This window comes from Pungitius pungitius, chromosome 8 (assembly GCF_949316345.1).
Source record: "Pungitius pungitius chromosome 8, fPunPun2.1, whole genome shotgun sequence".
In the NCBI taxonomy this organism is placed as follows: domain Eukaryota; kingdom Metazoa; phylum Chordata; class Actinopteri; order Perciformes; family Gasterosteidae; genus Pungitius; species Pungitius pungitius.
In genome coordinates this window covers 5,971,670-5,997,230 of record NC_084907.1, presented here as the reverse complement: position 1 = coordinate 5,997,230, position 25,561 = coordinate 5,971,670, and the positions used below count along the sequence as shown (strand labels likewise).

At 41.6% G+C, this 25,561-nt stretch overlaps 2 protein-coding genes across 4 annotated transcripts; one reads left to right on the top strand and one right to left on the bottom strand.

Annotated features, from left to right (window-relative positions):
• Nucleotides 1-5,283: 5,283 nt before the first annotated feature.
• ddit3 (DNA-damage-inducible transcript 3) lies at nt 5,284-9,212 on the top strand. Of its 2 annotated transcripts, none has more exons than XM_037489910.2 (4): nt 5,284-5,451; nt 6,741-6,799; nt 7,124-7,377; nt 7,535-9,212. In XM_037489910.2, exons 3-4 carry the CDS (start codon nt 7,177-7,179, stop codon nt 8,291-8,293), a joined length of 960 nt encoding a protein of 319 aa, XP_037345807.2. In that variant the 5' UTR covers nt 5,284-5,451; nt 6,741-6,799; nt 7,124-7,176; the 3' UTR covers nt 8,294-9,212. The 2 variants fall into 2 exon arrangements, with proteins under 2 accessions (XP_037345807.2, XP_037345808.2); XM_037489911.2 differs by having other exon boundaries at nt 5,285-5,451; nt 7,124-7,332.
• An 82-nt stretch (nt 9,213-9,294) lies between these two features.
• mars1 (methionyl-tRNA synthetase 1) lies at nt 9,295-25,439 on the bottom strand. Of its 2 annotated transcripts, XM_037489904.2 has the most exons (22): nt 25,167-25,439; nt 21,930-22,020; nt 21,270-21,348; nt 20,796-20,927; nt 20,153-20,228; nt 19,796-19,980; nt 18,154-18,263; nt 17,642-17,758; nt 17,197-17,400; nt 15,966-16,167; nt 15,774-15,848; nt 15,355-15,525; nt 14,851-14,946; nt 13,994-14,111; nt 13,674-13,887; nt 12,143-12,274; nt 11,804-11,908; nt 11,498-11,693; nt 10,917-10,988; nt 10,670-10,696; nt 10,295-10,429; nt 9,295-9,816 (listed from the first exon to the last, which is right to left on the bottom strand). In XM_037489904.2, the coding sequence occupies exons 1-22, from the start codon at nt 25,267-25,269 to the stop codon at nt 9,667-9,669; spliced, it is 2,790 nt and encodes a 929-aa protein (XP_037345801.2). In that variant the 5' UTR covers nt 25,270-25,439; the 3' UTR covers nt 9,295-9,666. The 2 variants fall into 2 exon arrangements, with proteins under 2 accessions (XP_037345801.2, XP_037345802.2); XM_037489905.2 differs by lacking the exon at nt 10,670-10,696 and having other exon boundaries at nt 25,167-25,438.
• Nucleotides 25,440-25,561: the final 122 nt, after the last annotated feature.

The window sequence follows — 25,561 nt, the reverse complement described above, 5'->3', positions numbered from 1 at the left end:
ATACTTTAACATATTTTTCAAATTTGTAAGGATCATTTCTCTTAAACTCAAATTTTAAATAACTAAACATCCACTTTGTTTTGGCTCTGGGAATCCCTAAACAGAAGAACTAGACATTCTTAAGTAGTTAAGATAGTCAATTTTTGTTCATACAACATCGTCCACAAAGGAAAGAAATACATTAATAAAAAAACTGAAAGCTCTAGATAACAAAGAACTCTAGGTTATTCAGCTATCAAATAAAAGCCGTAAACACCAAACACCTAATATTAAAAAACAGTATTTCAAAATGTCTGAGCGAAACATGTTAGTCAACACAACCATGAATATACTTGCATGGTGATGAACTGAAGACATACAGCAGGAGACACTTTAGAAGTGTGTCTGATAATATGAAGAATCCGGTATTATCCAATTAGTGGCTTCAATGTGTCAGGACTACCCGGACACTCTGTCACATACATAGTAAATTAACACAAGGCACTCTGTGATTTTCTCTGAGGTCAACCTCAAATCCATCTGGTATTAGCAGCTTAACAAAAAGCTTGATGTCAGGTGATGGTATTAGTGACAAAGCCACAGACAGGTAACATCCAACAGGGCAAAGATCAGCTGTTTCTGATGAGTCATCCTCACACAGCGGCTCATGGGGGTTAAGTCGCTGCAAGCCGCCACAGGTTTGCTCCTGCCGACGAAGAACATGTAATCCAGAGGTCGCTTTCATCATAAAAAAAAAAAAGCGCCCACCATAGATGCCTGCTCATTGGCTGTATTGCATCTGTTATATTTCAGAAAACCTGCTGAGGAGCTTTCATTTTCTTTAGGAGGGTTAGCAGAGTTCAACACTGGGCCGCTTTGAGGGGACATATTGAGTGTGACTTGCAGGAAACAAGATCCGAAGTTCCGACTTAGAAGGGGGATGTCCCCCACTCCCCCCCCCCCCCCTCCCACCTCGATGAGCACGTTGACAGAGTGTGTACTGTATATCAGGTTGTACTGCATTTGTCCTTCTATTTTGGGTGTTTGATTTGATCAGCCCGGCCCCAACTGTTGAGTCTCATTCGTGGTGCACGATAACCCATTTAACATTACCGAGTTGCTGTTAGCAATGAGTACTACGATTACACTTTAGACCCTAGTAGGATGGATATACCCAGGAAACACATTCATCCCAACAAAGATTCAAAGAAAGTAAAATCTCTCCGTCATCAGCTCCATGTGGTACGTTCCACACCACCCTTTCCTCCACTGAACAAAGTACATATTTAAGTCCAATGGCCACACAGATGGGGGGAGGCTGTGGGCACAGATCTGTTTTTGCTGCTGATATGTGGGGAAAACTAAAAGCGTAGGAAGAGAAGGATGCCTGGAGTGTGTGCCTCGCTGTCAGTATACCCACCTGTTCCAACAGCCTTTTAAAGTGCGATGCCCTACAGACTCCTGCTTGAGCTTGTGGTTTTTGCCTTTGCCTTTTTTCTTGTGTTTCATCTTTGACACGCATGTCGGAGCCGAGAATGATGACGAATACAGGCGCTGGTTAGACTTTAGATAAAAGCAAATTCTTATACGTGTCTGTATCATAGTGTATTCGTTACAATGCCGTGTGATCAAATATTAGCAAATATTTAACAAAATTGAAATGCGATAACTTCACTCCATTAATAACAAATGTATCTTCTTTATTTCGATAAACAGTAGTAAAATGACGAATAAAAAAACAATTGTAACCATAAAATGTAGATGGAGAGACAGCGGTGATTTCAGGTATAGAAAACCTCCTGAATGGGGTCTGAACAGGTGAGGTGCCGGTGGTGGAGCAGAGAGGAAGACAGAGGTAGCGGGTGGAGGTAAGCACAGTAAAAACTGTTGTGGGGCAGAATGAGAGGCTCGTAGCGAATGAGAAAAAGAGGAGAGAGAGAGAGAGACTGCGTCGAGGGGGGGACGTAAACAGGGTGTTAACGGACTAACAAGGTTGTCCACAAAGATCCTAACACAGAAATCTCAACAAGTGGATGTGACGTCTAGTTTGTTAATCTGGACAAAGCAAAGATGGGATTGAGCGGATAACTCGGAAACGCTCTGTTCGGACATCTTACCTGTAAAAGGAGAGGATAAATGGGGGACCTTTTGAGGAAATCAAAATGCAAATGAGTCTATTAATGAGCATCATCCAGACAGTGGAGAGGGGCATTATTGGCCTCGGCTGAGATGGCCATTGGCAAAGGAGATGGATGTAGTAACCATGGGGACCTAAAGATTGCAGACAAAGCACTGTAAGTAATAGTTGGCAGAAATATCCCATTTATATTGCCTTAGAATCTCAACCTTCAAGTTTTGCTTTTTATTTCACACACAACGAGAGATTTTCTTTTAATACTTATTTGACCAATAGGCCATGTCTGATAAAGTGTGGAGGACTCGAGGACCGTCTGCTGGATGTCTGGTACATTACATTACATTACATTACATGTCATTTAGCTGGTCCCCAGAGTTAAAGCACACAAGGAGACAAGGCGAGCCAAGAGAGAGAGAGAGAGAAAAGGGGGATTTACTGTATCACTGTACATGTTAACAGCTGTATCGGTTGGTCTCAGTTCAGAGAGGGAAAGGATTCCGACAGCTGGTGTGTGTGTCTGAGTGTGTGTCTGTGTGTGTGTGTGAGAGGGGGGGAACTGGGTGTGGAGCCTTGACCAAGGGCACATGACGGAGAAAGGAGAGTGTTGCGGCTGGAAATTCCCCCAGACTCTTTATGTCTATAAAACCACAGCGAAAAATGACCAAAATTTGTTAAAAACTCCAAACCTGAATAACCGAGCACAACCGCATTCCTTTTTTTTTCTTTGAATCTTGGTTGTGTTCAAAACTCTAACATTTCTTTTGGATTAATGTGGCAGCACAACAAAGATAACCTTAATTAAATTAATACATTTTATATAAAAGTATTTATTCACTAATTATTACAGTTTGTTTGGGTTGTTTAGTGTTCATAAAAGACACAATGGATGAAGTGTGTAAAAGTTATATGGACATAACTGGATTGGCTTTTTTACAAATACATTCTGATAATGAGTTATTGTGTGCATCTGCTAAAACAATTACATTGACAAGACAGACCAATAGAAATTTAGTGAGAACAACATATATCGAGTAAACATCACAGAAACAACATAAGGCAAATACACTCAACGTTCATTAAAACCTAAATCTCATCTTAAAGCTGTTTCACGTGACCAGACAGAGCGCTTGTTTACACACTGGCACATGAGAAAAAACACAATAGAGGCTCGTTAAATGATTCTATCAATTACTCAGTGTATCCTTACTTTTAGTCTTTCTGATTGAATTATAACCGGTGTACTTAGAAGAGACAGTCAATCTGAAAACAAGGAGGCAAACGAGATCTGGGGTTGTGAACGGTGATTTTTTTTTATAATTAATACAACACAGACGACGGGACCGACTAAATAAACAGACGGCAGGAGGGAGGGTGTCGGTGTGTGTGTGTGTGTGTGTGTGTGTGTGGGGGGGGGGGGGGGTGAGAAAGTACGCTGAACTACTCAGCAACAGCCACTCAAGTCGTGACGTGTTCACGGTGCTTCCTGCAGCGCTTTAACCCGGGTCCTAGAGACAGTATTTGAGCTTTCTATTCGCTACTTGGCGCTGTTGCTATGGGGGCTGTGCACGTTGAGCCGTGCACGAAGAACAGTGTGTGTGTGTGCGCGCGCGCGCTGAGTTTAGGATTAGGGCAGAATGTGTCAGGAGCTGGGTGAAGCGCATGATGAAACGTCGTTTTATTTTGTTGTCACTTTTTGTTGTTGTTGATTTCGCTTTTTTTTTTTTTTACCTTGTTAGTGTTCCCCATTCAACAATAACTATGACAGGATAACATTTACTGCCAGGCTCCTCTGATGCGGTGACCTTGTTGAACTCTGTGGATTCAGTCTCGTATTTCATCACATTCTTTCGTAGGCTATGTCTGTAAATGTGACATTAAAGAACAACTAAAACTCTATAAATAGTTTTAAGAAAATCCCTATAGATACTTAATTATCAACCATCTATAAACACAAATTAGTACATATAGTGAAACAAAGCCACAATTGCGAACATTATAAAGAGTACGTTTTTACACAGTGTTACCCATAGACTTCGATGGGCAATGTTAGTTAAATTGATTCATAGTTGCGAATTGTGCTATTTTAAATATAAAAAACATCTACATAGACAGCATCACAGCAGGTCCATTTTATGGGTGGGGTGAAATGAAATCATTATTTTGGTATTTTAAGTTTATCTTATTCTTGTTAGATTCAACCTTGTATTTTGGGGATTTACAGGTTAACAGGAGCCAAATAAATAAAACATGATTGATTATAACACACCTGTCTGAGACAAAATCATTGAAAGTTGATTTCTCATTATTACTACTAGTCTTATGAAGAAGAAAAACTGTGCAGAATGCCATCACAGCTGCTGAATGTGTAACCGGACCGCGGAGAGGGGACAGCCTGCTGTTGGATCCCACCCAGCAGCGCTCAGTTTGCGTATGTTTTGATATCTCGCGGGGCGGCAATTTAGCCCACAATAAACCACATGTGTACATACAAGTCTGGTCTGCTGCATGCTACGAATACCGGACACAGAAAGGACCTGTGTCGTCCATGACCACAGCTGGTCCGGTACAGATGTGTCGTTTCGGCGGGGGACCGGTTATTCTTGTTTTCTTTACCTCGTGGGATATGGAATGATGGGTGTGTGTGCGTACCTGTAATCTAGCCTCAGGTAAAAACAAGCGGATGATAAAACAAAAAATAATATTTTTACGTTAAAAAACAACAACTGGGAAATGGATTAAAAAAATCGATTCAACTTTTTGTGTTCCGGAAACAAACAATTCTTCGACATTAGGTATCCATGCATATATGTATATTTTTAGATTTTAGTTAGAGCCAACACTCTTTAATAAAACATGTTCTGATTCTGCTGGTGTTATCCCCAGCTAGAAATTGGTTGCCAAGCATTGCATCATTCCTTTCATGTGACTCCCATACGCCCCAAATTCGTCCTGGCCGTCTTACGACTGCATCACAATTGCAGCTCGCACAAACTATACTGAAAAGCAGCAGCAAAGACACCGCGAACCCCGCCCCAGTGCCATATTTAGGGTAACCCCATTGGATGTCGTTAAGGGCAAAGATCTTATCTCCGCTATCCTGATTGGACTATTGTTGCGTCACTCACACACAGCCAGCTAGGCTGTGGTGAAACTGCCTTCCCGTGCATAGTTCGGTTGGCCTCTCTCTCGATATAAACACCACCGGGAGTTTCCGAAAAATCACATTCAGCCCTGAAGACTGAACAATGGTTAACATGAGCTATCATCAATTTTTATTAAAATATCCACATTCGAGTTCGAGACAGTCGAGAAGGCGAGCGAATAAAAAAAAAAGGGTAAGTGAAGATTTTTTTCCGAATACTTTTGATAAACTAGTCGGTCGGTTTTTCAGTCTTTCGGGGGGTAACTGCTAACGTTAAGTTACTTAACCTGAGGTTAATACAATAAAAAAACAAAACGTGCTTTTGGCAGTAATTCCAGTGTAGAATTTTGGAATAGCAGTTGTCTTAATCCATCTCCGATGTTTTTTTTGCGTCATGTCTGCCGGTCTGACAAGTTGTCAACGGGCGGACTGCGAAGTTCTCCAAGAAGGATTTTGAGCGTTGTGACAGGCGTCTCAAATTGGTGTTTAATCCACAATATCTTATTTTAGATCCAGTTTGTTTTATAAATAGTCATTTAAATTAAATAAAATAAGGTTACTCCGTGTGACGTCTGGCCGTAATAACCATTACTGGTTGGGCTATCGACTCGAAACGGAACGGCTTTTATTTTTGACAGCTAACGTTATCTTTGTTTTTTCCACTTTTAACCCGTTTATAGTAAACATTTAGTATGATTGAAGTGATGTTGTATTGTTTGTCTTTGTTTCCCACAACACACTATTTTCTTTTCCTCTCCCAACGTTTCCTTTTGTTTCGCCCAATCCTCCTCCTGGACTTTCATTTCCATGACGTAATTGTCTTGGCATAAAGTGGACATGACACCCACCTAAAGAAGAAAATATTACAATTTTGAATACAAATATAATGCCAAAAGACAAAAATTGGTACAATTTACAAAACCCAAGTTAAAATGCCTGTGCTGTGTGAAATATTAACATTTGACAACAATCGGAGATGATTAAAAAAAAAAATCATCATCACTTGAGATTCATTAATTAACCACACTGTTGTTTGGATATTTCAAATAAATATTATAGATAACGTAAATCCGTATTTAAATAAAACGATTCAGTTCCATACAGTCTATATTACACGCTGTAATTATTAGTCTTGTTTGGTAATTGTTGTTGTGGATATCTTTTAAGTTATCTTGAAGAAAGGCGTTACACCGGCCTGTGAGACCTGGAGGGATCGATAGATTAACTTGTCGGGTTTTTTTAACCACTTGTTTATCGATCCCAAGATGTTTTGAGGACCGTAGAAAGCAGGGGGCGCAATAGAGGAACATGTTGGTCTTTGTTTACAAGAAGAAGAGTTCTGCCTTTTGTTACCTCCATCCTTATTGATCATTTTAACAATCTTTAACAATGTATTTGTTTAATCATCATCATTTAAATTCATCATTTTCCGAATCTGCCATAAGAAAAAACAACCAACCTTTCAACTTGTTTTTCTTGCAGAATTGTTGGGACAAGCTATCTCCAACAAATTGGCAGACTTGATAACAGACTTTCCAAAGGTAAACTCTCACATCTGACACTCTAACTGCTGGATTCTGTGAGGTTGATTTTAGATTTAATAAATGGTTTATTAAAAACCTATTGGTTATACTTTTTTAAAAATACCTAGTTGAAATCTTGAAATTTATTTTATCAATTTCCCTGCAGTGCAGTTATTTCCTCACTCGATGTCCCTGTTATTTGATCTCTCAACCCAGCAGATCACTTAGTGTAGTTTCCTTTATTATTGTGCTCAGTAATGGTACACGTCGTCATAGCTTATCGCTGCATTACTAACAAGTGGCAGAGCAGTAAAGGGCATGTCTGCTTCCCTCCTCCCTCAGGTCCAGTGTGAACCGTGTGGCCGAGTACCTGTGTGTTGCGACTGACTGGCGAGATGACTGCCGAGTGGCTACACCTGCCCCCGCCATACCCCCCCGGCGTGGGGCCATTGTGTGGTGCAGAGTTGGAGGCGTGGTATGAGGACCTGCAGGATATTCTGGGCTCCGACACGGGAGGGGCAAAACTTGCTCGTGGCCCCGTGTGCACCGAGGTCAGTAGCTCGACGGACGAAATGGCGATCACACCCACGATGAGTGTGAGTGTTTGTCGTCCATTGTATTTTGGTTGATATTCCTCCTTTTTGCAATTTATTTTTTAAAACTCATTCACACACCAAGGGATGTGAAATAAACTTCTGTGATATGTCACATGTTTTGAAGGTTTTGACATTTACCCATTTTGCGTTTTTGTAGAAAGAGCCGGAGTTTCTGGATGTTCTGGAGAGTTGTTCTCTGACGTGGCTGACGGACGGAGGCCAGACGTGGGGCGACGGTGTCCAGAGGACCAAAGAGATCCACACCCAGCCTCTGCATCACACCTCATCCTCTTCCTCCTCCTCTTCATCCTGCATGAGTCCAGCGGTTGCAGAAGAGCGGCGGACGGAGGCTGAGAGCAGGAGAAGGGGAGACGGCTCGACGGGAGGCAGCAGTGATCTGCTGCCTCCGGAGTTCTTTGAGTTGCTGAGTGAAGGAGGAGTGGGAATGGTGGATCCGAGTGGGGCGGTGATCAGCGGCGGCTATTATTACCACCACCAAGGTAATGTCCATCCTGCGTCTCCCTCAGCCAGCGAGGAGGAACTCCCCTGTGTCCCAGATTCTCCATCCTGCTCCTCCTCAGCCTCCCAGTCGCCATCTCAAAATTGTTCTTCTCCCTCCTCACCCGTCTCTTCACCCTCCGTCTACCCGTCCTCCTGCCTGGGCAAACGCAAGAGGACCACCAGCGAGCGGGACAACAGTGCCTTGTCCTCATTTGCCTCCTCTACACAGCACAAATCCCCGTCCTTGTCATCGGCAAAAAAGAGTCGCAAAGAAAGAGAGCAGGACAACGAGAAGAAGGTACAGGAGCTGACAGAGCAGAACGAGCGCTTGAAAGCGGAGATTGACAGGCTGGGAGAAGAGGTACAGAGGACACGGAGAGCCCTGATAGAGAGACTAGTCAACACCAGGAAGTGAGGGTGAAGTGAAAGTAAGGAATGTTGAAAAGATGACAGGTCTTAAAGAATTTGAATAAGCAGTGGTGGGGAAAGATGCGATACGGTGGTCATGAAATGCCTCTTGGACAGAAAAGTATGTAAACCAAAGATTTCTTTCTTAAGAGGACTTTTGAACACAGCTCAAAATGGCGAGAAATAGGAAAGTGATGAAAGTCAAGACAAGGAACAGAGGAAGGGCTGCCACAGCAATGCGGCAAATGAAAAGACGCAGCATGTACTAAGGAAGAACGGACTAGTCGAAGTGCAAATGATACCATGCTGGAGGAGTGTTTGTCATTTTAAGAATGCCTGACACGTTCCAGCAAAGAGGATGGCAGAAATAACAGGAGCATTTGTATGTTGGACAGAAGGGAACTTAAGTGAGTGCATTTCATGTCATTCATTCTTGCCATTTTGCAATAATTGTAACTCCTACGTTAAGGGCTGCAATTTGGCTAGCAGAGATTATTTGCCCCAATTTTTGAAGAGTTGAAATGCTCAGGAAAAGTCTGAAAGTGCCGTGTGTGAGTATGAGAATATTCAGAATCTTTCTTACCTTTTTATAACCCATGGCTTGTGTATGAGTATTTATATTAAGTAGGACCCAGCTATACTTTTTAAACTGACTTTTCTATCAATATGGGAATTTGTGAAATAATCCCCACAAGATGTTCTACCTTGGTTTACTATTTTTATAGAACATTGTAATATATATATATACACATTTGTACTGTAAAATGCAAACATATCCACTGTTATTTTCTCACTGTAGAAGAAAAGTGTTAGTTGTAGAGTAATATGCATGGCTTTTATTATTCGCATCAAATACATGTATATAACCATACCATTATTTTATCCTTCATTGTAATCCAAAATTTGCAATAAAAGAAAATGTGGAATTTCTTGTCATGTGATGTTTTTTTTAATTGAACAGGGGAGAGTAAAAACAATTTTCAGGTAAACTTAATCCATTTATTTTCTGGATCCAATAAAAGGTATATGTAGCAAATGGAAGAAAAAAATTCCAAGGGATAAAAAAAAAAAACGCACTTTGACACTAATAGCGTATGCTGACTGTATCACAGGGAGAGTATAAAAATCAGTTTCTTTTGGTGTGGGGATTTGGAAAAAAATCCCTTCTTTCTGTAGCGGTGTTCATTTGAGTCTGTGTGTTTTCGTCGGCCCATCCAACATTTCATCAGTCCGCCGTGCCAACGCCACATTGTCTTGTCGCGGCTTTGCCTTGAGGTAATACCCTCATCTCCCTTTTTAGTGTACATCTTGTTCCCATTCACCACAATAATACCTCCAACCATTCTACTCTCGCTAACCTGCCTTCATTTTAATTCTGTCTCACTTCTTCTTGCCCTTCTGAGGTGCAGCCTCAGCGCTCTTCCCCTCAGCCAGAGCCAGCTGTTTCTTAAGGTCCAACAGTTTGGCCACCTCTGCTGTGACCACGGCCTTCTCCGCCTTCTGGGCTTTGAGTGCTCGCACCTTTTCCCCCTGTGGTGGATAGAAATGTCAGGGTTTAAATAGATTTGTTACACCTACATTTGTCATTCATTTAACTTTGAGCTTTTATGGACAAATAAGGCATCAATATGGGCGTTACTAATTGTAAGCATTTGTCTTGACTTGGAAGTTTGAGAATTCAAACAATTGATCTATACTCTTCCAAAATCTATACTCTTGCATTTAATGTGTGCACAATTTAAAATTTCAAAAATCATAATTTGAGAAAATACAATTTTGACAAATTGATGACAGACTTAAGCATTAAGAGCAAAAATCAATTATTAGATACTACTACCTTTTAAACTTAAAGCCAACATTTATCGCAGCGGGCTGTTGCGCAAGATCTATTGACAAAAGATGCGATAGAAATTTATTTCGCTTATACTTTTGCGGATTGATTCTGGGATTTAAGGACCGGGTTTACGATTGATGACAGAACCGTGTTGCCAGTAACCAGCCATCTCACCTGCTCAGTTACAGCCTGCGTGAGCTGCTTGGCCTTTTCTGGATCCACGCCGTTCACCGAAACCACCTCGGTGGTGGCAGCGGCGGGCGCTGCTGGCGCGGCGGGCTGAGCGCTGCCGGCGCTCTGAGCTGTCATCTGAGGGCGCAAACAGACAGATGGAAATCATTATTAAATCGGAAACGGTTTTGATGGTTATTTTCTTTCATTTCAAACAATGACATTCGACACTCAAAATGTTGACCAGTCACGAAGAGTAAATGGACGGCAAATCACTCTGGACAAACAGGAATGAGGGGCAAAATTAATTAAAATAAATACGAGCACGTTAGATGAGCGGCTAGTGTTAGTGAAGGCAGAAGCAGAACCACTCGATACCTTTTTTTTAGGTGGTTCATCATCAGGCTAGAGGCAGGGGGTTGAGGAGAAGTTAAAGAGGGATTATTTTGTATTTATATGATGGATGCGTAATATATTAAACATTAAATGGTGGAGAGACGTCCCTGAACGGCAATGCATTTTCAAATATTTATTTTTTCAATTATTCATAAATAGTCAACCTATATTACTTGAAGACTTGTATGAACTCATGCACAGACCATTAGAGATCATAAACATCAAGTACCTGCTGTCCACCAAATCGCTTCTTCAAAGCTTCAATCTGGTCCACCTCCAGTTTCTGGAACAACGGACTAACCTGCCAATGCAAGGGGGAACAAAAATTATATATATATTACACGCTTTGTTTAAAAGGTTTGCGATTGAGGATGCAGGCAAAGGCCGTTGCACCTGGAGACCCGCGCTCGTCTTGGAACAACAAAGAAGAGATCTGAGAAATTTGCTTTGCTTTAGTTCCAATCATGAGCACAACCCTTTCACAGCAGCATTGTGTATCCTGTGTTAGTTTGACACCAGCCCACGGTGGTCTGCTGCTGCTTCTCACGACTCAATGTAGTCTTGGAGATCTAATGCAGCGTTGACAGGCTGCTGCACACACTGGTCACCACAATTAGGCCTGGAGGGACAAGTGGCCTGAGAGAAACTTGCTGTTCCGAGGCCTCATATATATGTGTGTGTGTGTGTTGTGTATGTATGTACCCTCCAGGGTACTAGAATATTGACAGCCAGTTGCATCCTCATTGTATCACCCAGCGCCGACACGCAGGAGGTCCGACAGTCAGAGTGCATGAACGGTGCCGTACTCACAGTGCCGATGCGGTGGCCGGCACTCAGGCAGCAGACAAAGGTGCCGGTGCCTTGCAGCATGGTGTTGACGCAGGACTGAGGCGCATTGAGCTGATCCCTGATGGTTCGGCTCACAGCTGGCATGTACGGCAGCAGCATCACCGACAGCAGGCAGGCGACGTTCACTGACACTCCGGTGACCGTGCCCGCACGCTGCCTGGAGAGGGCAGGTCAAATTGGAATTTAAAAATCTGCAACGCCAATCAGTCCGCTGTGTGTGAATCTACAGGAATACAGGTTGTGCCAAACTGGTCAAAGCCCGCTCACCTCTCCTTGTCTCCTCCCTTGATCTTCTTCCAGGGTTCGTTGACCTGAATGTACTGGTTGCCATGGCGGGAGATGTTGAGGATGTGTCTCAGAGCATCACGGATTCTGGGGGGAAAATTTCATTAGAAAATTGATGGCAGTGTGACACTGACAGAGTCAATACACCAAATTTACTTTAGTAAAAAGTTTAAATAGAGTACAGAGTTATAGTCTCACACACATTTGAATCATTTTTAAATTACCGAGTTAATCTAATTAAAGACAAACATAGCTTTACTTCTTGAAAGCAAAATGAACTGATATCCCAACATCAACCTTTTGTGAGTCCATGAGCCTTACTTGACTTTGTCCATTAGCTGGATGTATTGCTGCAGTTCCCAGCCCACCACAGCCAGGAGCTTCTTATCTTCCAGCTGGAGCTCCATCACAGGAACACTGCCCTCAAAGAACTTAGTGACAAACATGCCAGCTCTGCAGGTGAGAAGGAGAAGGAGGTCAGAGAAAAATATGGGAAAGGAGTGAAAAAAGGCCGCGAGAGAAACCGTGAGAGGCCACGTTGCTTGACTTGCTAAATGTTTATAAATTATAGATTTTGTTGCCAGATGATATAAAGTGCTCAGCTAGAGGAAACTCACACAACAGTGTGCGACATTCAGCTTCATCAGCTTCTGCATCGCCTCGACACTGTAGCAGTGTCTGGAGCTCAGTGATAAAAATTTTAAAAAAGGACTTTAGTGTGTGCATCAGGAAGATGTTGGTAGTGAGAACGTTTTTGTCATATCTGATGCAACAGACTGTTCTATATTTTACACACTCTCACCCCCCCCCCCTTTGAGTACAGTCTGCCAGACCACTGTCAAATTTACAATGAACGGAAAATTTGATGTCTGAGCATGAACTTTGTGTGACCTGCTTTCTTCATTTGTTTTAGTCTTTAAATTGGTGAAACTAATTTACCAATGAAAACTGAAGCCTTGAGATTTTTCATCCTCAGAATAAAGAGCAACATTGTTGCCGTTACAATAACTGAGACATCGCAGTCAATAAAACGGTATTTGCCGCAGGGAAAGGGAGGATTTACGTTGACAGTTCGTCAAGCTGAAAGCGCGGACAGTCAACGCTTCAACTCAACACCACAGCCCAGAAACGTTTAAGAATTAAAACAAAAACGCAGCCCCAAGATGGACACACTGTCCCTGATGATGTAGTGATTTGGTAACTGGATCCCGGCAGGGACAGAAATGATTTTTTGAAGCACAATACTTTTTTTTATTAAATTTTTTTTTACCTCCAACACCTCAGGCTGGATGCAACCTACAAGATATTTTTGAACCAATTAGGCATCAACGTTGCTGCCCGAGACCAATTTTAAAGATCAAGGTACTTTGAAAAAAAGCTGCAGAGAAAAATCTTTGATGTGGGATTTAACCCTGATCTTTTAAAAATCATTTGAGGCAATGTAATTGGGGCTAAATTACGCCATCCCAAACAAATTTAGAAAACTAGGGTGAGTCTCCTGTAATAGTTATTGCGCTAACAGACTTTATTTTCATTGAGTACAACGGTTTGAAAACTTACTGGTTAATTGGACTGGATGACAGCTTGCGTTGCATATTTACTTTTTGAGTGAAACTTATTATCAACAAAATGTGAGCAACTTTTTCTTACCTTCACTTGTGACTAAAATTGTCCGATGAGAACAATTTAAATAGAAAAACGATCACAAACACGCAGGAAATGTCTCAAAGTCAAATGGCTAGAAGGAATTAGCATGAGGTGATTGGTGTGTCAATTGTTGATTAGTGAAACTGAAAGTCTAAATTCTACCATTAGCTAATCACATATGGAACAACGGTATGTGGCCATCAACCTGTTGATGAAGTTGCCCAAGTTGTTGAGCAGCTCGGAGTTGTTCTTCAGAGCCATGTCGGCCCAGGAGAAGGCTGAATCCTGTCCCTCTGGGCGCACGTAGAGCAGGTAGAAGCGCCACACGTCGGCCGGGATGCCCGTGTCCATGGCCATGTCTCCAAACACACCTACACCACGGCTCTTTGAGAACTTTGTGTCTTCGTAATTCAGATACTCTGCGGGGGGAAGTTACAGCAAAAAATGACTAAGCTGAAACCGAACGTGGTGATTTGTCACGTCCGTGTTGGGTTAACTGGCCGGCAGACACAATCCAGTGCTTACCAGTGGCAATGAGGTGGTTGACCAGAGTGTAGTTGTCCTGCGCTCCCAGTAGGGAGCAGGGAAACACCACACTGTGAAATGGCACATTGTCTTTGGCCATGAAGTTGTACAGCTCCACCTAGTGGCAGAGGCAGAGCACTGGACAGTGAGGATGACATCATATTAGATCATCATGAGATCATCTAGTTCAAAGAGGACTTATCAGCTCTCCCCAACCCCCATCTCTTTTTTTCTCTCTATCCACAGACGCCTGCACACGCGCGCGCGCACACACACACACACACACACACACACACACACACACACACACACACACACACACACACACACACACACACACACACACACACACACACACACACACACACACACACACACACACACACACACACACACACACACACACACACACACACACACACACACGAGGAAGATTTGTTTTCATCTTTAGTGTAAATACAACAAATTTACATTTAAACAGTTAAAAGGAGTCCACGTGTAAATGAACACATTTGTTGTTAAGAGGGTGCCAAAGCTCTGCATTTCCCCCCAGACATTATAATTATTCTACTTTTACATGGCAACGGTGATTACAAGACTGATTGGGCTTATTATTCATAATCCGAGAGGTTACAGCGTCATCTGTTTCTCATTAAGGTGATATTGTGCCAGAAATAACACTGCGTTATTAACAGAGAGCGCGAAAGACCAGATGGAGCAAAGAAAAAAAGCAATCAGACCAATTCTGTGTTGTAAGGGGAACGCTATCTGTGCCAAGCTCATGCATCATTAGACGGCTCGGCTCATAACTCCTGACGTGTGTGTGTATGTGTGTGTTCGGGGGTGGGGTTTGTTACCTGACTTGGATTTTTCCACCACTTCTCCCATTGGTCGGTGTAGTTGGCGGTAATGGACAAATAACCAATGGGGGCGTCAAACCACACGTAGAACACCTGCAAAAGCAGCAAGAGTGACGCTTTGCGATAAAGAAATTAATTGAAATTTTATGGAAAAAAACAAAAGGAATGAAAAATCCACAAGATGCACAATGTAACTTCAGTTAGTTTCACGCATTAGTGTCTGGGGACATTTAGAGGTGTACTAAAAAGAATCAGCCAGTGTTACATGTTTTCGACATGTAAGATCAGTCTCTTGATTAGAGAGCACTGCAGTATCATCAGTCGATGGCGCATTTATAGCGCTAAAGACATTATAAATATATGTAAGTGTTTGCATTCATTTTTTAATAATTTATCTGAGCAGTTGGGCTTCAATAATTAAACAAAGTGGTGTGAATCTTTTCTACTTCATAACAAATTATTAACAACAAATATGTTTTACTCTCGGTTACGATAGCAGACCTTCTCTTTAAAGTCGGGATGAGGTACTGGCGTCCCCCACCGCAGGTCCCTGGTGATGCAGCGAGGTTTGAGGCCATCTCTCAGCCAGGAGCGAGTGATCTGTTTGGCATTTGCTGTCCAGTCTCCTGTGCTGGTTGACTTGTCAAGCCACTGCTCCAACTGAGCCTCTAGCTGCAGCAAAGACACAGCGAGAAGGAAAATGCTGACAAAAACACAGAATGTCATCACGCCAAACCACAGCTAACGAGTAAAGTCGATTATGTAATCAAATGAAAAGCGGGATAACAAGCTGTCTGACTAGGAAATTGACTGTACACTTGATTTTTTGTTCCCTCTAAAACGGGATCAAGACAAGCACGCATTGTCTAATCTGCACCACGGACTAACCAGGTCTGCACAGAGCAGTATGAAAGGCATACCTTTGGCAGGTCCAAGAAAAGATGTTTGGAGGAGCGTACAACTGGAGTTTGCCTGCAGACTTTACACTGGGGCTCCTGAAAGGGGACAACCATCAACACTCACCATTCACCGACGCCATCATTCTCATGCTCATTGTCAATTCAACAGCAATAACCAGCATTGATTCATCGCTCGCGCTCCTTCTTGCTTACCCTCAGCTCCACGGCGTTGATGAGCCGCCCGCACTTGTCACACTGGTCACCGCGAGCTTCTGCGTAGCTGCAGTGGGGACAGATGCCCTCTACGAAGCGGTCGGCGAGGAAGCGCTTGCAGTTCTCACAGCGCAGCTGCTCCACGGTGTCTTCCATGAGGAAGCCATGCTTGTGGACTTTCCAGAAAATATTCTGGGCAATCCTGAAAGAATAAGATGGTTGGGTCCGGAATGCAAGGAAAAATAAATTCTAGTTGAAAAGCCACATGAACACTTTTCTAGTCATTCAACGACTAACCCATTTTCCGTTCCCCACTTTTTGGATCAATATAGCAAGAAATATAGCACTCAAAGACACTATGTGTTACTAGTTTTTTTTATAATTAAACATGCCGTAAAATGGTATGAAAAGCCCATGGTAATCTTTGGTGTTGGATCTTCAAATATAAGACCCAGAATCCAAAGTACTTCTTATGAATCAAGACAAAAGTTTTTAATCTGTGGGCTGTTTCTTTTTTCAAGGAGAAAGGTTGGATGTATGTGTGATGTTATTTTTACTTATCAAAGCAAAGCCCATAAAACAAAACAAGTTTTAATCTTTAATCCTTTTCTATGTACAAGCTCAAGGATTAGAGTCTCATTTCAACTGACGACAACCGAAATACAAATTATTGATGAAAGTCATATTTCCCGTCTTTATTAATAGACCCATACAGCCAAAACCTAATGTGCAAACTATACAAACTCAAGAATCCACACGAACTTCATTGCTTACATTTCTCAGGGCAACTTTACATTCCTTTGAATCAATTAATTTCACCTCCACACATCAAGGTTCATTGTTATAAAATGAATAACTTTACTCCACTATTTCCAATTTATTTTGCCTTGATCGACACTGCCACTGCCAGTTAAGTGGTGAATAGTCAATAATCTCTGGGATTAGGAGGGAAGATTGAAAGAGCTCGACAGACACACCGGTATCTACTGCAGGAATTTACTAATCTTATGTTACGTAACTGTAAAGTAATCAAATGGAAACGTGTTTGCTGTTTTCTAATCAAAGCAGTGTCAAAACCACATGATACCCAGGTTGCTCTGGATTATTACCGGGAACTCCCTGCTTAGCTGTATTTTTAGTCGTTCAATTTTGAGTGTGATGAAAGAAATGCCCCGTCTTTACATTTTTCACATCAAAGCTAATCAAAGCGTTCGTCCCTGCTTCTACTTACTCCGTCTGCTTTTCGGTGGTGGTTCTGCCAAAAAAGTCAAAGTCAATCTGGAACCACTTGTAGATGCTGGAGTGAATGGCGTGGTACTTGTCGCAGATCTGCTGCGGGGTCAAACCTTCCTCTCTGGCCTTGTTCTCTGTTGCTGTGCCGTACTCGTCTGTGCCACATACGTACAGCATGTTCCAGCCTCGCAGACGGCCGTATCTTAGAAGTTAGAAAGAATGGGGGAGGAAAAAAAAAGGAGCATAAAGAGTCACAAATAATAAGTGACAGTGAGTGGGATAGAAAGCAGGATGAGTGGAAGAGCAAAACTATAGATTGAATAACCAGTCGGTATAAATGAATGTGAATGCCTTTCTGTAATCATTTAAAATGTGTGGGTTAAGATCTATTTTCTTCGAGATTTTGACATGAGATTGAGACATGTAGCATGTAGACAGACTACCTGCTGAAGGCATCAGCGCTAAGGACGCAGCCAATGATGTTACCCAGGTGGGGGACGTTGTTGACATAAGGCAAGGCGCTGGTCACAAGGAGGTTTCGCTTGCCCTCCTGTGGCAAACTGATGGGAAACAAACAAACATATGGGTTCAAAAGGAGAGACACTGCAGGTCATTTAGGAGAAAAATGTCCCATTAACCCGGCTACGAATGATATAAGAACAAACCAGTCAATGAAAACAGAATATTGATCGTTAAGTTACGGTATTGTTTGGTGTATGCGAGTGCTACAGAAGTGAGCCATCACAATTTAGAAAAACCCAGCCTTTAGAGATTAGCCCTTTAAAAGGTCATACATTTGGAAGGACGATACGGGAAAATAGGGTAAAAGAAAATAACTAAGATATCCCTGTAAAATTGCTCCAATTGATTAACTTGGAAATATGGTTGAAGCAAAAGAGCTCCCATCTCAAAACTGAGCTCACAGCATAAAACAAAAGCCCTTTGTATCACTCACATGGGGTGCTGTCGGTCTGCAGCCAAGGGAGAGGAGCTCAAACCTTGACTCCAGGTTTGAGCAGCTGCCTCTATCTCCTCAACGGACACCGCGCGCTCACTTTCCTCATCCTAGACAAGCATTAAGATGCACACACTCATCAGCTGGCACATACACAAAGACCAATCTGTAAGGTTATTAATATCCACAAGTACATATTCAATTTTTAATATTGCAGATGAAATACATTTTGTTAAATATTATTTCGGTGTATATGGTACATACGGCCATGACGTTCAATTCATTTCCAATACTATAATTTTTCATCAGGACTGAACTTGGTATCAAAATGAACTCCATTTCAACGTTAACAGGCAAAGAATAACTCACTGCATTTTTTTCAGTGTGATGATTGTACAACCTAAAATCTATATACCGTATTTTTGCGACTCTAAGGCGCACTTAAAATCCTTTTTTTTCCTCAAAAAACGACAGTGTGCCTTATAATCCGTAGCGCCATATATATGGATCAATTGGTTGATCCATACTGGTTAACGAGGATCCATTGGAGGGAAAGTCTGGTGCCAGCAGCCGCGGTAATTCCAGCTCCAATAGCGTATATTAAAGCTTCTGTAGTTAAAAAGCTCGTTGTTGGATCTCGGGATGGAGCTGACGGTCCTTCGCGAGGCGCCACCGTCGGTTCCAGCCGCTGCCACTCGGTGCAAGATGCACGAAAGCATTTGCCAAGAATGTTGAAGAAGTTGGAGGTTCAGCGATATTGTTAATATTCACATTAACGTTTGAACAACGTTACCATGGGAGTGAAGAGTTTTCAGAATGCTTAATAGTTTGATTTAACACAGCCCGATCTAGTGGATGCATAACGCAGCCCCAGTCAAACATTTTACTGCAGTATCTTCTATTCTATGCGCCTTATAATCCGGTGCGCCCTATATAGGAAAATAGTTCTGAAATAGGCGATTCATTGAAGGTGCGCCTTATAATCCAGTGCGCCTTATAGTCGCCAAAATACGGTACATCTAAATGGTTCTAAGGAAAGTTACACAAAACGATTGATGTCACTAGAATTCTACTGTACTGTTTTTCACTCTTCTAAAATATGGGCCACCCGGAACCCCCAGTGTTTTAGAATTGTATCGCCAGCTACCACTCGATCTTTTGACCACAAACCCAAAACGCCCGAAGCTAAAGCGTTAAACCATCCGAGGTAAGCACACCCTGGCACTTCTTCTAACAGGGACCAATAAGCGCTGCTGCAAAACTTTCATATCCTCACATGCTTACACAAGAAAGAGAACAAAGGATAGAAAAAGTGATGAAACCTCTACATGCTAACATACAGCCAGGTTAACGGTCACACAGAGGTTGCATCTGCTTGACAGGAGAGCATTGCAACACTATAAATGCCTTCAGAATATGTGGGAAGGGATATGTGTGACGGGACATGTGTGTTGCAAGGTGTTGTTTGTGTAAGAGCAGCTAGACCTCCAAGAAAACAAAAAAAGACGTTTTCTTGGAAACCTCACAGAGCGTACATGTTTCCTGAGGCCAATGCACACGTGTAGTTAAGTCACTTAAGCCTTTCAGATTTCTGTTCAAAAAGAATGCTTAAAGCCTGATCGTGATTCCAATGATGTGATACCTCAGCAGGGTTGCCGTTGCATGGCTGCGTGTCTCTGCACGGGCTGCTCTGAAGGGCAGGCTGCCTCTGCATGAAGCTCTTCATGCCCTGCAGGCCTTTTCCCTGCAGCACTTTCTGAGCAGCAGACTGGCAACTGTGCATGGCAGCCCCACGGTCAAACCAAGCCTTGACAGACGCGTGCTCGCCTGAAAAATGGATTTAAAAAAAAAGCAGGGAAATGGTGGGGGGGAGGTATTAGGGAATACAAAAAAAAAGAAAAAAGGAAGCGCAAAGGGAAGCAATAAGGAGCATTAAAACACAGGGAACACAATACTGTAAAGAAAGATAAAGCAAACTTTAAGGTTTATTAATACTTACCCAATGCTAGTGAAGAGTCAGATAAAACAGGATACAGTGCAGCCCACAAAACAACATCAGCAACAGAAACTGCATCCTGAAACACATCATTTCATTAAGTAATTAAACAATATTCCAGATTGTGTCAGTAGTCCAACTCAAAATGCCATTTTGCAGTGGGCTTGAATCTCACTAAATATTGAGTATCTTGGTGTGAGGGCCTCAGTGTGTGTGCTTATAACTTTTCCTTTACAAAGGGTTCCTTCAAGCCATGCAAATCTCAAGAGTCTTAACAAAACATAATGTTTATGCACATGAAATATGTGACAGATACAGATGACTTGTTGCTGCAGGGGCTTCAAATACTACAGAGAGCAGATCCCTCACCCCACCTACATTTACAACATGAGGGTGCTTTTTAATTTAAAATGCATCACTAGCTCAGCATCAGCAGCTGAAGAAAAAAAGGAACCAGAGGAGACTTTGAGTTTAGCTCAGCTGAGCTTTTATGGGGGGGGATCATGAACTTTTGACTTGATCATGTAACGTATAGCCTGATGATGCCTGTATTTATCTTGTGTCCCTCTCAAGTATACATGACTAAATAAATGGAAAGTGAACATTTGGTAGTGCATTGATGGAACTGAAGATGATGATTCTGTACCCCAGTTAAATATGGCGTGTTCACTTTGCTCAAGCTTTGCTCCATGTAGTTTAGGGACCCTTGGAGAACCTTGGACACCTCTGAACCTTTTCCCTGCAGCACTGCCATGTGAAGACACTGTAGCAGTGCAGGCTGCACAAAACAAAAAGAAACAGAAATTGATTCAATGACATTAGATCAAGCTGTAGACCAAAGAAGCATGAGTGAGGTTAAACAATTGATTTTCTTAAACCCTACAGAGCATGCTGGTAGATTTCTGCAGTACATTGTTCTTTTGAAAGCATGAGCTTTAATCTTTTAGCTGCATGGATTTATGTTCCCGTTGGCAAGACACTGAGGAGCAGTAAGAGGATTCTGCTAAAGAGAACAGACAAATAGATGAACCGAAAATAGTTTGCATTTTAAAAGAGGTTTAATGTTTTATACAACAGATTACAAAAGCAAACTGAAAGGTCCGTTTTATGGAGAGCTTACCTGAAGATCTGTGGCCTCCCATTCCAGCCACCGATTACAAAGCTCACTGCAGTCTTGTCCACTTACTTCAAACAGGTATCTAAGGAGTCCCAAAAGAGAGGAAGGAAGGAAGTCCCGTCAAACAGTTTCAGATCGTTTAGTAAAAAGGGTTTTTGTACCAAACAAACAAATCTAAAATATAGACAAAATCTTCACATTTAAGACTTAATTACAATGTGCCTCCAAATGTTATTGCATATGTATATTTCATGGCAATATCATTTGGAGGGGTGGTATTTTACTAAATTAGTTTCAGTCCAAAGTACAATTGCTAATTTTCCAAATCAAGACGCTGCCAAAGCTAACGGATTCATTACAATTAATAATGTATGAACATGGATACTTGAACAGCGCCTTTCTAGTCTTCTGACAACCCTTTACACTACGCGTCTTTCACAGCCATTCTTAGTATAGTTTGTGTTTTATTTGGCCGGGTTTTGAGATCTCGAACTCAAATTTCATCATTTTTGGGGCTCAGATTGTTTGTCAGCGGACCGTTAAATATGTAGCATATCTAAGCATTTTATTAGGGCAATGATTAGTAGCTTCCACGTGCATGCCAGCTTGGCATTGGCATTCACACTGTATATGACCAAGCATGAAGGGCAGTGGTCTACCGACCGGCAGATGGCATTAGGGCTGAAAAGGTGCAGACCACTGGAGAGGAGCAGCGCCGGCAAGGCTGGGCGGCTGAGGAACGGCACAACTCTCTCTGGAAATACAAATAAATCACAATGTTTACTCAAACAACACACAACAGCAGAAAATATTGTTTTGCAGATGAGCATGTATCTAAAACAAAGGACACTGTGGAAATCCACCCATTACATTAAACCTTAGGGCTTAAACATTTAGGGTGGGCTCTTGTAACAGAACGCTGCTCTATTTTCAGTGGTATTCCTATTTCTAATTAACCCTGCTCCAATAAGAATGTCACCCTTCTATAAAAGTCAGTGACATATTTATCACATTTATTTCATTCAGTTTTATTGATTAAATTCAATTAGACTTTCTTTTAAATAATTTTACACATTTGTCATTATTCCTTTGAGTACATGAGCCTTTGAATGTGTACGTAGGTGCCAATGTGCATTTGTGCATGTTTAGATATGTACTCGCTAATCTATTAGTACCGTTATTCATATTTGGTGCGACTTGCTTTCTGAGGTTTTAGGTCTGTAATCTAATTTGTTGAAGTAAAAAAATAAAAATAAAGAACTCTATATTCATTCGATCTAATTTATTTGAACTTCTTTTGTTCCTTATATTATAATATAAATCCATCACTGCATCTTAAAGTCAAACTAATAACATAAGACTTATCAAATGATTTGAGGATTGTAAACAACTTTTCAGCCTCAATACTAATTACTAGAATCACCTACAATGAACATAATGGACATAAGGGTCATGGATCTTCTCTGTGTGTAATTTATCACTATAGCAATACTGATGATCAGAGGATTATCTTATTTGATCACAATACATTTTTATTTATGTCAGTTCAACAATACAATTTTATATGGCGATTTAAGAATTCAATACAGCAGAAATTTTATATATATATATATATATATATATAGTTTAAAAATATATTTACCCAAATAAATGTGCAATATTTAAGGCTTTATAATCAATAAAATGTTAAATAACAAACAAGAAAATCTGAGATCATCTCAGTGCTCTATTCAATTAATTTTTTTCATAAAGAGTAATATTTAACAATGTTCTTCTACACCCTGGTATTGTTTGTATACATAGTGTGTCTCTTAGTACACCACATTTCATTCATATAGCGACACTGCATGCCAGATGGTCTTGGTTAATCATCTCAGTGATCCTGTTCCCACGGACACACATCGCTCACATGCCTGACACAATCACAACATAAGCCCAAAGCCGGGATGTTTTACCATTTAATCAATTTAATGCCTCTCCACACCAGCATCTACATGATGTCTTCAAGACAATGCATGTAGTGAGAAATGCCGTAAATCACAGTGGCAACATAAGTGTAACAGTTGAAAAGACGCCTTGCATTAAGAGCCTTTCGGGAAATGTGCCATTATTGGACCCGTTAAAGGGGAGGAGTCATTTGGTTGGATTCACCATCAACATTCAGTCTTCCCTGATGGAATGATAAGAAAATAATTTTTAAATAGGGTTAAAGGAAAACATACACCTACATACTTCCACTTCTAATACTGTATGTTTCACTCCCCCAGTATGCATGTATGGGAAGGTTCTATGTAATAGTTACCTTACAGATTTTAAATGAGTAATAAGAAATGTAATAATGTATTTAAAATGAGAACTGGATACATGAATGTGGCTCTGTAGCTCATGACGGAAAATAGTTCAGCTTCAGAGTTTAAAAATACCCAGATCCTCCAAGGATCATCTGCATAAATGGGCCGATGGAGCAAGTGCACTAGATTTCCCATTAATCCCGCCTCCCAGCACTTGGCCCAGCTTTAGTCTCAGGCTGTTTTACGTAAATGGAGCCGGGAAATATCTCTGGATTCAGCTATTAGTGGACTTAGAGCTTTTAAAGACCTAATGACTTAAGGGATATTTCGGTAATTTTATTTTTATTTACCGCTTTTACAGTCTTTCTCAATGCAAATATTTTTAGATCCAACAGTACGGTATACGGAAGACCGCAGGAGGATCTGGTGGCCATAACGTCCAAGTCAGTACTCACTTCTCTTTTTACACATCCATAGTAGTGCCTGGTGCTCTTCCCAGGGCTTCATCCAATGGCGTCATTCTGGAGGCATGGGTGAACTTTATAGGGCTACTTGAGCTTTGGTGGCTGTTCGGCGCGATGCTGCTCAAAAGCTTTGTTGTTTCTGTCCATTTATCCTTCACTTTAGTTAAGTCTGCTGTGAGGATCTTGAGAAAATAGTCACTCTGTATTGATGAGTCATTGGTCAAGTGAACTCCGACCAAGCTTGTTTCCGAAACCAAACTAGGTGGTTTTAAAGACTAAACGGAAGTCAAGACGGAAGACTATTTTCCGAGACACTTGCGATCGATTTTGATGTGACTTTTGCCACTGAATGTTTCCAGTTTAATGAGGGTGGAGGAAGAGAAACCGCCACTACAGACCAACAGAGCGGGAAAACCGCGTGGCCTGCAGACATGCTTAATCCGAAGATGTATTTTTGACAAAACCAGATGTACTGATTGGTTGGAGCAGTGGAAAGACCAACAGCTCAATGGTCCAGGATGACTTTCATTTGAAGGAAGTCTGTTTATGAGGCAATAAGCCAGTCTTCGTTTGGTGTAGGAAAAACACTGGAAAGGATGTGTATGGTTCTATTAGGTGTGATGATACATCTTAATAAACATTTTCATAAGTAGAGAAGAACCGAGAATGAATCAACGTGTTATTCCGCAGGTTTTTCATTTGTGTAACAAAGTATAGATCGCAAATGTCCGTCTCGTGGTACTGGTTAAAAAACGAGGTACAGTATAAGCCGGGACTGTTCCAGAGATGACAGGTAACCGCTATGCTGTTGTTTACTGAACGGGTAGGAGTTCCACGCCTGTTTGTGCCTGTTAGACAAAAGCTACACGAGGCTGCACTAATAAGAAGAGCATTTAACCAAACAAACGAAGGCAGTGGTGGACAAAAGAGAGCTTTCTAGCGGTTTCTCAGCCGCAGGGAGAAAGTCAATCTTGACAGTTAACGTTAGCTAACGTTACTTGATCAGGACTACAGCTAACGGTAGCTTTTCTATTGCGGATAAAAACTATCCGTTTCATAACAGATTCAGATCGAACTTGACAAACCCATTCAGTCAACATCATTATTACATTCAGTCAAATATAAAGCTAACCATGCTTTCTTACCTTCGTGGTTGACATTCTGGACGTCACAATGAACTCCGGTCACTTCTAGTGCAGCTAACACCTTGAGGCAGTGCGGGTTGCCTTCACTGACGAAGAGCTTCATCTAGCCTTTGGTAACTGTTCCGCTATGTGTGGACCAAACTGGCTTTAAAGGTGTATTTATTTTACTTTAAAACCAGACGACGAGCAGCTGTTTGTAACTTTACCGGTGAGTGTGTGGTACACGCGCTGATGCAAGAAGTATTGGCACTTTTACAAATGGCGAAGATGTAGTTTGGGATCCGCGCCTGTGTCGTTCATAGAAAGTGTAGCCGTCCCTCCCACGCACTACAACTCCCACAAACCATTTCAAACGTCGTAAATTTCGTCATGGACAAGGTTTGCCTGTTTTTGAC